This window comes from Trachypithecus francoisi, unplaced genomic scaffold (genome assembly GCF_009764315.1).
Source record: "Trachypithecus francoisi isolate TF-2019V2 unplaced genomic scaffold, Tfra_2.0 Lachesis_group15, whole genome shotgun sequence".
Taxonomy (NCBI): domain Eukaryota; kingdom Metazoa; phylum Chordata; class Mammalia; order Primates; family Cercopithecidae; genus Trachypithecus; species Trachypithecus francoisi.
In genome coordinates, this window is record NW_022681460.1 from 56,960,410 (window position 1) to 56,975,821 (window position 15,412).

The 15,412-nt window shown below is 41.9% G+C and overlaps 1 protein-coding gene across 4 annotated transcripts in view; it reads right to left on the reverse strand.

Moving 5' to 3' along the window:
• The window catches only part of SNX9 (sorting nexin 9), a 127,285-nt gene that overhangs the window by 66,620 nt on the left and 45,253 nt on the right, over nucleotides 1-15,412 (reverse strand). For all 4 annotated transcript variants that reach the window (XM_033234951.1, XM_033234948.1, XM_033234949.1 and 1 more), the window contains 2 exons: nucleotides 10,964-11,038; nucleotides 9,013-9,138 (listed from right to left, as the gene is read on the reverse strand). In XM_033234951.1, coding sequence (XP_033090842.1) covers nucleotides 9,013-9,138; nucleotides 10,964-11,038 — 201 coding nt within the window. The remainder of the gene's footprint in view (nucleotides 1-9,012; nucleotides 9,139-10,963; nucleotides 11,039-15,412) is intronic.

Sequence of the window (15,412 nt, forward strand, 5' to 3'; positions counted from 1 at the left end):
GGCATCACAGAAATATAACTGAGCTTGGAAGAGTACCTCAACCTCAAATTCAGATGAATTTCTTCTACAATTTCCCTACCATGAACTGTTCGGCGTATGCTTGCATAACTCTGATACACAGAGACCTTCTCCTGGGATAGCCCTGCTGACATGTAGAAAATGATTGTTCCAGGAGGCAAAAGAGAGGCCTCTGAAGTTTCTTAAACTTAAGAGATGACATAAAAGCATACGTCAGCAATGCTGAGGGTTTGGTTCCAGTCCATCACACTAAAGTGAGTCGTGCATTTTTCTGGTTCCCCAGTGTACATAACAGTTATGTTTACACTATACTGTATAAGTGTGCAATAGCATTATGTGTAAAAAAATATACATTATCTCAATTAAAAATCCTTTATTGCTAAAAATTGCTAACAATCATCTGAGCCTTCCATTAGTCAAGCTGCACCCTTTTTGCTAAGGTGGGGCTCTTGTTTTGATGTTCACGGCTGCTGACTGATCAGGGTGGTGGTTGCTGAAGGTTGGGATGGCTATAGCAACTTCTTAAAACAAGACAATGAAGTCTGCCATGTCAACTGACTCTTCCTTTCATGAAAGATTTCTCTGTAGCATGTGATGCTGTTTGATAGCATTTTGCCCACAGTAGAACTTCTTTCAAAACTGGAATCAATTCTCTCAAACCCTCCTGCTATTTTATCTACTAAGTTTGTTGTCATTTCAACAATGTTCATAGCATCCTCACCAGGAATAGATTCCATCTCAGGAAACCACTTTCTTTGTTCATCCATAAGAAGCAAAAGTTTTATCAAGAGGTTGAAGCAATTCAGTCACCTCTTCAGGCTTCACTTCTATTTCTAGTTCTCTTACTATTTCTACCACATCTGCAGTTACTTCCTCCACTAACATCTTCTATGAGGGTTGGAATCTACTTCTTCCAAACTCCTGTTAATGTTGATATTTTGACCTTCTTCCATCCATCATGAATGTTCCTCTTGGCATCCAGAATGATGAATCCTTTTCAGAAGGTTTTTTTTTTTTTTTTTTTTTTTTTTTTTTTGAGACGGAGTCTCGCTCTGTCACCCAGGCTGGAGTGCTGTGGCCAGATCTCAGCTCACTGCAAGCTCCGCCTCCCAGGTTTACGCCATTCTCCTGCCTCAGCCTCCCGAGTAGCTGGGACTACAGGCGCCGCCACCTCGTCCGGCTAGTTTTTTGTATTTTTTTAGTAGAGACGGGGTTTCACCGTGTTAGCCAGGATGATCTTGATCTCCAGACCTCGTGATCTGCCTGTCTCGGCCTCCCAAAGTGCTGGGATTACAGGCTTGAGCCACCGCGCCCGGCCCAGAAGGTTTTCAATGTACTTTGCCCGGATCCACCAGAGGAATCACTATTTATGGCTGCCATAGCCTTGCAAAATGTGTATCTTGTAAGACTTAGAAGTTGAAATTACTCCTCAATCCATGGGCTGTCGAATAAGTGCTGTGTTAGCAGGCATGGAAACATCAGTCTTCATGTACATCTCCATCAGGGCTCTCAGGTGACCAAGGGCATTGTCAATGAGCAGTAATATTCTGAAAGAAATCTTTTTTTCTCAGCAGTTGGTCTTAACAGTGGGCTTGATATATTCAGTAAATCATACTGCAAACAGATGTGCTGTCATCCAGGCCTTGCTATTCAATTTACAGAACACAGAGTAGACTTCACATAATTTTAAGGGCCCTTAGGATTTTCAGAATGGTAAATAAGCACTGGTTTCAACAAAGTTACCAGCCGCATTAGCTCCTTCTAAGAGAGTCAGCCTGTTCTTTGAAACTCTGAAGCAGGCACTGGCTTCCTCTCTCCAGCTGTGCAAGTCCTAAGACGGCATCTTCTTCCAATAATAGAAGGCTGTTTCATCTGCTCTGAAAATCTGTTGTTTAGTGCAGCACCATCATCAATAATCTTTGCTAGATCTTCTGGATAAGTGCTTCTACAGCGGCACTTGCATGCTTCACCGTGCACTTTTATATTATGAAGACAGCTTCTTTCTTTAAGCCTCATGAACCAAGCTCTGCCAGCTTCTAACTTTTCTTCTGCAGCTTCCTCACCTCTCTCAGCCTTCACAGAATTGAAGAGAGTTAGGACCTTGCTCTGCATTAGGCTTTGGCTTAAGGGAATGTTGTGCCTGGTTTGATCTTCTATCCAGACCACTCAAACCTTCTCCTTATTGACAATAAGGCTGTTTCACTTTCTTATCATTCAAGTGTTCACTGGACTACTACTTTGAAGTTCCTTCAAGAACTTTTCCTTTGCATTCACAGCTTGGCTAAGTATTTGGCTCAAGAGGACTTGGCTTTTGGCCTGTTTCAGCTTTTGACAAGCCTTCTTCACTAAGTTCAATGATTTCTAGCTCTTGATTGAAAGTGAGAGAAATGTGACTCTTCCTTTCACTGAAACACTCAAGAGGCCACTGCAGGGTTATTAATTGGTTAACTGAACTACTGTCGTGTCTCAGAGAAGAGGGAGGCCCAAGGAGAGGGAGAAAGACGAGGGAATGGCTGGTGGGTGGAACAGCTGCAACACATAAAACATGTCAATTAAGCTCGCCACTGTGGTGCCTCAAAACAATCACAATAGTACCATCAAAGACCACTCATCACGGGTCACCGAAACAGATACAATAATAATGAACAAGTATGAAACATTGTAAGGATTAACAAAATGTGAACCAGAGACACCAAGTGAGTACGTGCTATTGACAAAATGGCGCCCACAGACTTGCTCAATGCAGGGGGTGCCAAAAACTTTCGATCTGTAAAAAAACGCATTACCTGTCAAGTGCAATAAAGTTTTTTTTTTTTTTTTTTTGAGACGGAGTCTCGCTTTGTCGCTCAGGCTGGAGTGCAGTGGCACCATCTCGGCTCACTGCAAGCTCCGCCTCCTGGGTTCATGCCATTCTCCTGCCTCAGCCTCCGAGTAGCTGGGACTACAGGCACGCACCACCACGCCCGGCTAATTTTTTGTATTTTTAGTAGAGACGGGGTTTCACCGTGTTAGCCAGGATGGTCTTGATCTCCTGACCTCGTGATCTGCCCGCCTCGGCCTCCCAAAGTGCTAGGATTACAGGCGTGAGCCACCGCGCCTGGCTAAGTGCAATAAAGTAAAGGGCAATAAAATGAAGTGTGCCTGTCCTTAATGTCTCGTTTCAGAAGCAGTGGTACATGAGATTAACTATAATTAACAATTATCAAACCACTACTAAGTACTGTGTACTCTTCTAAATACTTTAGAACTCTTTTCATTTACTCTTTCCAACAATCCTATGAGGTTTTACAGATGAGGCACAGAGATGCTAAGCAGCTTACCCTGATTCACACAGGATGTGTGAGATCTGGGATTACAATCCAGACAGTCTGGCTCCTGAGCTCACTGCCTTGACACCAAGCTAGGTTGCCTCTTAAGGAGGAGAGAAAAGACAGGAAATCTGTTAGAACAATGGATCTCAATCAGTTCTTTCTCTTTCTACATCTCAAGGATGCAGAGCACGCCTCTCAATAACTGTGGCTCACGATGGCACTCGGTTAGGGTTTTAAAGCAGAATAAAAAGAGGGCACAGAAAGAAGTAACATTTCAGAGAAACAGAAACAGGAAAGTCAGGAAGAGAAACTAGTTTCGTGGGAAATAAGTGATCCTGTTGAAGATGAATTTCAGATACAGAGGAGACATGCTGATCGAACTGTTCAACAAAAAGCTAGAAACTGGGGAAATCAAAGAGAAAATTCAAGATTAGAGAGACACTTCACAAGGGAATCTACACGATTAGAAAGGGTAGAATAGTGAGAGAGGTTGGAACACAAAAGGGTAAGTAGATTGAAGACACCCTTTTAAAAGAGGGAAGAAGTGGGAAAAGAAGGAAAATATTTATGAAATGTCTTCCATGTGTCCAGCACTACTTTATATTGGTGACCTAATCCACTGACAATTCAGGAGGCAGGTCTTATGCCAAAGCCACAATTCTTACACAGTGGAGCCGGACTGGCAAGCCTGGATCTAACAGCAAAGCTTACATGCTTCCCACCATACCACTCACCTGGGGTCTGGCGGGGTGTGAAACTGTGAAACAGAAAAACAGAGAGATGCCAGGGACAGCATGTGACAGAGGCCAGAAGGGCTCTCACCAAAAGAAAAGCAGCTTTATTCCAAGTATACACATCTTTCTAGTGTTTGAAGAAGACAGAAAGCAAACCTCTCAAGTAGAAAACCTTCAGATAAGACATCTAGGTTTACAGAACTTTTAAGTAACATTTAAAACTCATTGTTCTCATTTTCTAGAAAAGTACAAAACAAATTTTCTATTAATTTCTCAAAAGTAAGTACTCTAAAGCAGTAATCTGAGGGTTTAAGATCCTATACTGAGACCTTCTCAGAATCACGGCAATGATGTAATCTAAACAACAATAACTGGATGAAAAACAAGACTAGCACACACACGAGTAGAGATTTTTAACAACTGAGATTCATTCCCATCAGCTGGGCCATTCATTCTAGCAGTTCAGCCACTAAAGTGAAATACTCTTGAAACTGGAAAATAACCGATAAGTAACTAATAATGAAACTACTATTAACCACTAAAAACTACGCTTTCTTTTCAAAGGTAATAAAACAGTTGTCCTCATCTGAGTAATATAAAATCTGTATTTGAATAAGAACATGACAAGAGTTTGATTCAGTTCTTGGGTATCCTTCAATAAATTTTCTACACACTTTGCATCTACGGTGTGTGTGTATGTGTGTGCATTTACACACAAGAAAGATAACATTACCCATACTGAGGTGCCTTTTTAAAAAAAATCATATATCTCTATCTGTACATCTAAATCTACCCTCACTCTCCCTAAGAGAAACTCGACTTTCCACCGCGTGGCTGCCTATTGTTCATCTGACCAGTCCCCTGCTGACAGACATTTACATTCCGGTTTTCTGCTGTTACAAACAATGCCGTAGGAAATGTTCTTGCCCAGAAACCTGTGTTCTGTGAGCAGATCTGCAGGAGGAACTCAGAACTGCTGGGCCTTAGAGATATGCATTGTAAATACTCATACACATTACCAAACTGGCCCTGAAAAGCTTCATCGCTCTATCCTTTCCCTCGCTTTGTATGACACTGCCCATCTGACCGCACCTTTATGACACTAGGTTTTAAAATGTTTTCATTCTCTGCTAGTTTGATAGAAGAATCTCAAAATGAACACTTTCCCAAGTTTATTACCTATTAGTTTGTCCTCCCAACGAACGGCCTGTCTATACCCTTTACCTATTTCTTCTGAATTCATCTTTTTCTTACAGATTAGCAAGAATATACGTATATGAATGGAATTAGGCTGTATCTGTCACAAGTCAGAAGTATTTTTCCTAATTTAATACTACTTGTTTACTTAAATGTATCAATTATCTCCTTAATGGCTACTAGACTTTGTGTTGTCAGCCTCAGAAAGGGCTTCCATAGGCCGGATGCAATCGGGAGGCTGAAGCAGGCGGATCACAAGGTCAGGAGTTCGTGATCAGCCTGGTCAATATGGTGAAATCCTGTCTCTACTAAAAATACAAAAATTATCCAGGCGTGGTGGCAGGCACCTGTAGTCCCAGCTACTTGGGAAGCTGAGGCAGGAGAATCACTTGAACCCAGGAGGAGGCGGAGGTTGCAGCAAGCTGAGATCGCACCACTGCACTCCAGCGCCTGGGCGACCCAGCAAGACTCTGTCTCAAAAAAAAAAATAAAAATAAAAATAAGAAAAGGGTTTCTATATTCCAAGGCCATAAAAATATGCTGTCTATTATTTTCTCCAAGTACTTCAATAAATAGCTTTATAATTTTCCAAATCAAACTGTTTCAGTCCATTTAAAGAACAACTTATCATATTCCTTTCACAGTGACAATTCTAATTTAAACTCAGCCGGACTACGTTTGAGCTGATAAAGCTTTTTCTCACCATTAAAGGAGGAAAGCAATCACAGCAGGTCAGCGTCCTGGATGCATCAACACTGCCCTGACACCAGCACTCTGCTTACCTGAGACTACTCAGTAAGAATCTAGGATCAAAGGGTCCCCAAGCAACCTGAAACTAGGAGTTTCAAGAAAAACCAAAAGAAAGTTCTATCTGACATAGCAGATTACACATTCATGAACTAGTTACTCTGAAATGCAGCACAGATGAAGAATACAAAGTCAAGGAAAGAGTAGCAGGCCCGAAATAAGTTATTCAAAGGGATCTTTAAAAAGATATGACTTAAAGAAAAATACAACACTCAGGAAATTGGATAACCAACTGAATATGAGGCTTCAAGTTGCTTGTGTGGGAAGAGAGTCAAATTTAAACAAACTGATGTTAAGACGAGTAAAGAGACACTGGCTCAGAAGTTGGCAGAGTGTGCCAAGCTGAAGAGATGCAAGCCTGAGAAGGGATGTGCCCGCAGGCCTGATGGGCGGGAGAGAGGCCCAGCTTCTCCGAGGTCCGGCTGTCAAAACAAAATCTACCCTGGGAGAGAGCATGTGCCGGAACAGGCAATTGGAGCCTCCCAAGCAGCACACCTCAGAGCACGCATTTTCCTGCCCGCGTTCAGAAAACGAAAGCAATGGGCAAACCTGATAGGAAAATGTTTAAAAAGCTACCAATTAATAATGGTCATTTGGTTTCCTACTTGTGACATCTTTCATGATATTTATAAAATGTACCCAAATTTTGGCCTAAATTGTTCTCATATCTCAGATAACAGAGGGCAGAGATAGCTGTTAAAATATTTTTACTTGATTTAAGTTAAATTCAAATGCTCTAACGATGGCTATGCTTTCTGCATTTTACTAATTCTAGTTTCAGTTCATTTTTCTTTGCTTTCAAAGGATCTGATTAGATTCAATGTTAGACTGGATTCCCCACCCCCCGCTTTTTTTTTTGTTTTGTTTTATTACCTGCTAAATAACCTAGATGAAACAAATTTTAGACTTATACCAGTTTATATTAAACTACAAGTAAACCAAGGAATATATTTCCTAACAGAACATTACTTAAATCTGAGTTTTAATTTATTTTCATTAGCTAAACTGCTTCCACCTATCTTGAGATAATAGCTGGTCAGTCCCTTGAATTAAAATAAGATAAATATTTCTATTTTTTTGTTTGCCTCACTTATTCTATGATCACCTCATTACAATTCTCTTATTTAAAACGTTGTCCTTTATTAATGCAAACCCATCTCATGGGTGCTTTTGTGTAATTCAGTGAATCTCAACCGGCTTGGCTTTGTTCCTAGGTAACTTGGCTGTATCTGGAGACATTTTTGGTTGTCACAACCGAGGCAGTGGGCATGTGACTGGCACCTGGTAGGGAGAAGCTAGGAAGGCTGCTCAATATCCTGCAGTGCCCAGGACGGGTCCCATTAGGAAAGGGTGTGGGGTCTCAAATAGCAATGAGGCTCAGGCTGAGAACCCCTGGGAAAACTTCAAGTGAGGTATAACTACTATTCACGTTTCACAGTGAGTAACCCTTACTTCGCCAATGTTCTCAAGTAGTACAGAATGATAAAATATAGAAAAGTGTTCTTCAATTACTGTGATCACCTTGCCTGCAAATTTTAAATATCTGAGTCTAATTTGTAATTCAGAATGTCTACAAAAAGCTGTTTTGAAATGTATAAAACCTGCAGTTAGTATATGGTGATAAACTTAGATAAACTCACTTGGAAGGTCAATTGACAGATATTCTTTCTCTTTTGAGATGGAGTCTCACTCTGTCGCCCAGGCTGGAGTACAGTGGCACGATCTCGGCTCACTGCAGTGGCCGCCTCCCAGCTTCAAGTGATTCTCCTGCTTCAGCTCTCCGAGCAGCTTGGATTACAGGTGCCTGCCACCACACCTAGCTAATTTTTGTATTTTCAGTAGAGATGGGGTTTCACCATGTTGGCCAGGATGGTCTCAAACTCCTGACCTCAGGTGATCCACCTGCCTTGGCCTCCCAAAGTGCTGGTGGGATTATAGGTGTGAGCCACTGCGCCTGGCTAATAAACAGATATTCTATAAGCAAATAATTGTAAGTGATATGATTATTAGGCCTGATAGAATGTAAAACCTTTTATGTAGTTAAAAAAAAATCAACAAATAACATGTCCTAAGGCCCATTCATTTCTAAAAATGTAAGCAGTAACAATATTTTAATTCTTTTTTTTTTAACTTTTTTTTTTTTAACGTGTAGAGATGGGATTTCACTGTGTTGCCCAGCCTGGTCTCAAACTCCAGCACTCAAGCAATCCACCTGCCTTGGCCTCCCAAAGTGTTGGGATTACAGGCGTGAGCTACTGTGCCCAGCAGCAACAATATTTTGATATCTATCTTCTTAATTTTCTTCTTGTCATTTACTCTGTGTCATCATTTGGCAATAAATGAAATAGAAAAATTCACCTAGTCAAATTTTAATTAAAATTAATGTAAAATTTCCTTGTATTCTTCTCAAGTCATCCCACTATTCTAAGTTTCCTGGAAGCAATACAATAAGAGTACCAAGTGCTGAGTGCCTGGATCTGGTAGACTTTCACATGCATTGCTTCTATTTGCAGGATGAAGGCCTCCAGCTCTGAGAGTGTAAGCAGCATTCCAGGGCCAGGGAATCCATTTCCTGATCCAGGCCAAGGCTCTGACACTGACCTCCTTAACAAGACCCTCCTTTTCTTCCTCTTATTTCCATGACTTTATCTAAGAGGGTATTTGCAGTTTCTGGGGTCTGTGTTCATATCATGACAGACTTCTCAAAGCAACCCTCAATTAACACCCTGCCTTTTCTCTTATAATAAATTTTGCAAACAGTCATTATCAGGCTTAACAGGTGAGTTCTTTGTTAGTACCCAACAGAAATGCCACATAACAACCTAAAAGCGACTTTGTTTATGCTTTTGGGGGATGGCAATAGCTATAATGCATCACAAGCTTTCACAAATATGCTCTGCTTTCAGTAAAGCCAGCCACATCCAGAAGGAGGAAGTGAGACGTACCTGGTGATTGTTGCTGGCAGCCGACGAACTGGCCTGAGCTGTGCTGGCTGAGAGAGAATCAAGGAAGGCTTGGTCAGCCACTGAATTTCCACAAGAAAATTGATCTTTTCCATCACTGGGTAAAATCTGAATAGTAGAAAGAGGCACAATTATTTTCATGCATTAGGGTCACTTCAGGGAGTCTGATGAGGGCAAGGAAGAACTGTCAAAAAGCATTTATATTCTTCAATGCTACAAATTTCTCTCTGAGCACTGCTTTCGCTGCATACTTGTATTTTGATGGGTTGTATTTTCATTTTCATTTAGTTCAAACTATTTTTTAATTTCTTGCGATTTCTTCTTTGATCCATGCATTATTTAGAAGTGGGTTGTTCAATCTTTAGAGATCTTCCATCTATCTTTCTGTTTTGATTTCTAGTGTGATTCCATTGTCGTCTCAGGGAAGACACTGCATGATTTCTTTCAAACATGTTGAGGTATGTTTTATGGCTCAGAATATGTGGTCTGTCTTGGAGAATGTTCCATGGAAGCTTGAGAAGAATGTATATGTGGCTGTGGTCTGATGAAGCAGTCTATAGGCATCCACAAGTGGACATCAATCTATTGATGGTGCTGAGTTCAACCACGTCCTTACTGATTTTCTGCCTGCAGGATCTACTTCTAACAGAGGGGTTTTTATATTCTTAAAAGGTAAGCAAACCCAAGAATATCTGTAATCACTAGTCCTTTCTATAAGCAGAATCCTAGAAAATCCAATTACTGCCAGTATCAACTTAAATCCTCAGATTTTTCTCAATCTTGTCAATTTGTAGGCTCCTGGATGCAAAGTGCATACAAATAAAACAAGACTTCAACACAAGACCTACAGATTGAGGCCAGGGGTCTGTGAACAGGGGTTTGCAGTTGTATGGAAAAGGCTGTGGTATGTGCATGGGCACATGTTTCTGAGGGAAAGCCTAGAGACTGCATCAGATTCTCTGAGGGGTCACGACTCCCCACCCCTCACTGTCTATCAAGAACAGAAAGATGGCCTTCGATATCACTCTGCAGCCAGGTCCCAGGTCTCCTGGAGGTGAACCAAAGGTACCTTTACTCTTGATCTAGCTCCAGTTGTACTCACAGGGCATCAGGAAACCTTCGCTTTTTTCTGTCACCCAACATGAAAGACAAGCTTACCAAGAAGCTGCACATGCTCGGTTTGCAGCGACCAAAAGACAACCAGCAGGGGGCGCCAGGCGGTTGGCTCAGCTGGGGGAGTCCCAGGCAGGGCCAGCCCAGGCTGTTGTGTTGCTCTCCTGGGTACCCGACCTAACAGCTCTACCCAGGAGATCCCCACAGCAGCTCACCCAAGACACCCCTCTGTCCATGGGAATGGGAGAAGGAACTGAGATACACACTTAAAAAAATCTATTTAACTGTGAATTAATTGTACAATAAACAGTATTATAGACGGCAGCAATATTAGCAAAGGAAAAATACGTTATATGTATCATATATATTTAAAATATATATTACTAAATATGTATCATATATATTTAAAATATATATTATTAAATATATATTTAAAATTTATGTAATATCGATATACTGATACATAGCTTCATATGTTATTAAATTATACAATTTATAATATATTTATACATATTTATATTATAGACAATATTAGCAAAGGAAAAACATTAACGTCTATTCAGACTAATTAAAAGTTGCTGTCCCTGGAATAAACTTAATCTAAATATTTATAGTCATTCTTTGGAGCTTGGATCTACAGGTAATATTTTTCTTAGTTCTATTTCAATGTACTTTCCATATTTTATATAGTTAACATTTATTATATTTACAATGGAAATTTTATTTTACAAAAAGTTGCTGACTTCCTGAAAGTTGATAATTCATAAAAAGATGCTGACAAAGAATGAGCTCTAATGAATGAATGACAGGAAGCTCTTACTTCAACATAATCCGTAGGAACCAGCCCTCGTTCTCCTTTGATGTTTCTTCCTTCCAGCCATCCTCCACCTACATCCTAATAAGTCACCAAAGAAAAACAAAAAACAAAAAGAAAAAGATTAGAGTTGAGATTTCCTGGAGAAATTTTGTGTGGAGGAATTGTTATACACAAAAAAGTAATTAACATTAAGCTTTTTATTCCTAGAGAACACTGTTCAAAATCTTAAATTCTTAAGCCTTCTCTTTACTTCAGAAAATGATGTAACCTAAAAACAAGAAAAATCAAACTTCAATAATAAGTGATAAAAGACTGAAAACAGCTGATGATTAGATGACCTGCATCTTGTCTGTGTACTGGTCTGTGGCAGATGATAAAAGCAGCTTGCAGCTCTGAATGTGAAGCGGTGGGATGCGCACCCCAAGCTTGGAATCTGCCCTCTGCCACCTCACTGGTCAACACAATCAGGTGGAAAGCCTCCAGGGAATCCAGAACTTGCCTCAAGGGCTTCTGCACACTTCAGCTGGCTCTTCTGGCACCCAAGCCACTATATGAATGAATGTGGGTTGCTAGATGATGACAGAGACCCAGTTTCCCTGTTGCCCCATCCAAAGCCAGCCAACCCGGAGAACTGTCAGAATCATGAGTGAGGCTAGCTTAGACCAGTCAGTCCCCAGCAGGGTCCAGTGACTGCAGACACATGCAGCGCAGCTCAGGAGAACCATCCAGCTGACTTGTAGATTCCTGAGCAGTAACAAACGGTTATGGGGTTAAACTACTACTATAACCCTGTTATGCAGAAAAAGTGAACTGATTCATGGTTTCTTAGTTCTCCTGGATAAATAATATTAATAAACTAAGTAATAAAGTAGAACTCTATATACCAGGATTGCCATTTCACTCTATGATCAAAGGAGAAATTGTAACTTTTAGTCAGAATAAAAGTTGCTATCCTTGGAAGAAACTTTATCTAAATATTAAGCTATTAATGTTAAAATTAATATTATTAATTATTAGCAATGTTAAGTGGCAAGTCCTACTTTCTCATCTTAACATACTAAGAGTTTTTAAAGTTTTAAAATAATGCCCTTATTAGTTAATAATTATCTGAATCTGAATAATCACATTCTCTTAAAAAATCACTTTAAGCCACAACTTTGTCACTTTCTGACCACAATAGCAACTTGAGAACAATACTGTTTTACCAAGAAAACTGAAATACTTCAATAAAAAAATTAGATGAGGCCAGGTACGGTGGCTCACACCTGTAATCCCAGCTACTGTGGAGGCTGCAGCATCAGAATTGCTTAAATCCAGGAGGCAGAGGTTACAGTGAGCCAAGATCATGCCACCTCACCCCAGCCTGGGTGACAGGGTGAGACCCTGTCTGCAAAAAAGGCAAAAAAAAAAAAAAAAAAAAAAAAAGGTTAGTAAGACTTAAGAATCTTTAATCTCTGCTATGATTAAAAATGCATCTATAAACTTATACACATCTAGCATTCTTTAAATTTTTAAAAATTATTATTATACTTTAAGTTCTAGGGTACACGTGCACAACGTGCAGGTTTGTTACATATGTATACATGTGCCATGTTGGAGTGCTGCACCCATTAACTCGTCATTTACATTAGGTGTATCTCCTAATGCTTTCCCTCCCCCATCCTCCCACTCCACGAGAGGCCCCAGTGTGTGATGTTCCCCTTCCTGTGTCCAAGTGTTTTCACTGTTCAGTTCCCACCTATGAATGAGAACATGTACACGTAGCATATTATACAAAATTACTACATAATCTTTTACTAACCAGTGTTTTTTTTTTCTTTTTTTTTTTTTTTTTGAGACAGTGTCTCATTTTGTTTCCCAAGTTGATGTGCAGTGGTGCAATCTTGGCTCACTGCAGTCTCGAACTCCTGGGCTCGAGTGACCCTCCCACCTCAGTCTCCCAAGTAGATAGGATTACAGGTGCGCACTACTACACCCGGCTAAATTTTTGTATTTTTTGTAGAGATGAGGTTTTGCCATGTTACTCAGGTTGGTCTTGAACCGCTGAGCTCAAAGTGATACACCCGCCTTGGCCTCCAAAAGTGCTGGGATTACAGGCGTGAGCCACTGCACGCGGCCCATTCTTTTTTTAATCCAAGACATATAAAGTATGTTTTCTAAATATGCTCACTATTCAGAACTACTATTACTTCTGCCGTTCCTCATTCTCCTTCCTTGATCTTTGCACTGCCATAGTCCTCACTCTCTCCTTCCACAGGAGTTCTGTGCGAGAGCACGCGAGTGTGCGTGTGCATGAGAGCAGGTGAGCGTGTCTGAGGGGCATGTGCGTGCTTGCACGGGTGAGTGCTGCATCTGTGTGAGGAGAGTGTGGGTGTGTGAGAGCAGGTGAGAGTGTCTGAGGGGTGTGCATGCGCTTGCACGTGTGAGTGCTGCATCTGTGTGAAAGCATGAAAGTGTGGGTGTCTGTGAGAGCAGGTGAGAGTGTCTGAAGAGTGTGTGCACTCGCACGGGTAAGTGCTGCATCTGTGTGAGAGCATGAGAGTGTGAGTGTGAGCGCAGGTGAGAGAGAAGGCGGGTGTGCGTGCTCACACGTGTGAGTGCAAATGTGAGAGTGTGAGCATGGGGATGTGAGAGAGCAGGTAAGAGTGTCTGAGGGGGGGTGTGTGTGCTTGCACGTGAGAGTGCTTGTGTGAGAGCATAAGTGTGGGTGTGCATGAAAGCAGGTGAATGGGTGGTGTGCTCACACGTGAGTGCGTATGTGTATGTGTTGAGAGCATGAGTGTGGGTGTGCGTGAAGGCAGGTGAGAGTGAGGGGGTATGTGTGTGCTCGCACGTGTGAGTGCATACGTGTATGTGTGACAGCATAAGCATGGGTGTGTGAGTCAAGAGGGTGTGTGTGTGCTCGCATGTGTGAGTGCTGCCCATGTGTGCGAGCATGCGAGTGTGGGTATGTGTGAAAGCATGCAACTGTGGGTGTGTGTGAGAGCAGGTGAGCATGAGAGGGTGTGTGTGTAAAAGTGCATATGTTAAAGAGTATGTAAAAGTGTATGACAGCATGAGAGGTGTACGAGGGTGCAAGGGTATGAGTGCATGTGTGTGCGTGTGCACGCATAAGGGTGTATGCAAGTGTGTGTGGGGGTATGCACAAGAACATGAGAGAGTGCGTGTGAGAGTACGTACATGGGTGCGTGTGTGTGCCTGTGCACATGGACAGGGAAAGGTTGGTGAGGTCTGATGGGGCCCACGGTGGGGTGTCTCACACACCTGCAGCTGACAGAATGCTGCCAGAGAGGAATGACCCGGCCACACTGGCCGTTTAGACAGACCCTGGGCTTGAGGGAGAGGCCAGTGAAGAAGATGCACGGTCCAGACAAGAGGATGCGAGCTCAGCTCAGGGCGCTGGCAGGAAGCGCTGGGTGGAGAGGAGAGGCTGGACTGAGTACAACTTTACGGAGAGAAACCAATGGCTTTCAGTGACTTAGCCTTGGTTCACTGAATGGAAAGGCGCCACAACAGAAATACAGAGAAGTAGGAGTAGGCCGAGCGTCGCATGAGTGATGAGCTGAGTCTTGACGTGGTCAGTTTGAAGTGCTTGTGAAAAAACTAAGTGAAGGTGTCTGGGACACAGCTGGAAGACCCCCTCTGAGGCTGGAGCCACACGGGGAAGCTGCAGATACAGGTTTAAAGTCAGCACAGAGACGGCAATACAAAAATCTGAGACCGCACAGTATAAGGAAATGGGCTGAAGATGGAAAGACGTGGGAATCCCAACACTTGCAAGGCAGAGAGGGGAGGGACACAAGAGGACAGCCAGCAAGGCTGGGGAGAGGGGTGTGGGATCCAACATGTTCTACAGTGCAGACACAACAAGCTTCCTTCTGGTAACATTTAGTAAGAAACACTGGCATGCAGACCTCTCTGGAAAACCAGGAGCACAGGGCAAGGGCTAGATTTCCTATCTTCGTATCTCCAGGGTACCTTTCCCAGGACTGCACACATATTAAGTATGTGAGTGACAGTCACGAGGGAGAGGACACAGAAGAGACACGCTGCAGTGTGGGGTCCAGAGGCGGAGGCGTGGACCAAGGAGAGGGATGCACAGGGCAGTGTCACGAAATCAGCCAGGTGAAGAAAGGGTAACGACAGGTTCAAATTTTACTCAGTTTACAAAGACGAATTCTCCCTATCTGCTTTTGTTCCTTCTCCCTCTATATGAACCTGCAATGAAATACTATTGATACAATTTTTGTTGCAACATTATTTCAAATGATGTTTATCTCATAATTTTGCTACATATTTTAAGAACAGTTACAAAAAGTTACATGTAAAAAGGACAATTAAATGTAATGAGACAAATATCACACAGAAATAATGGAAAAAACCATAACAGAATCTTGGGCAAAGATTGGACAAAAAATGAATATTGTTTGCCTCTAAGCTTCCTGACAACAC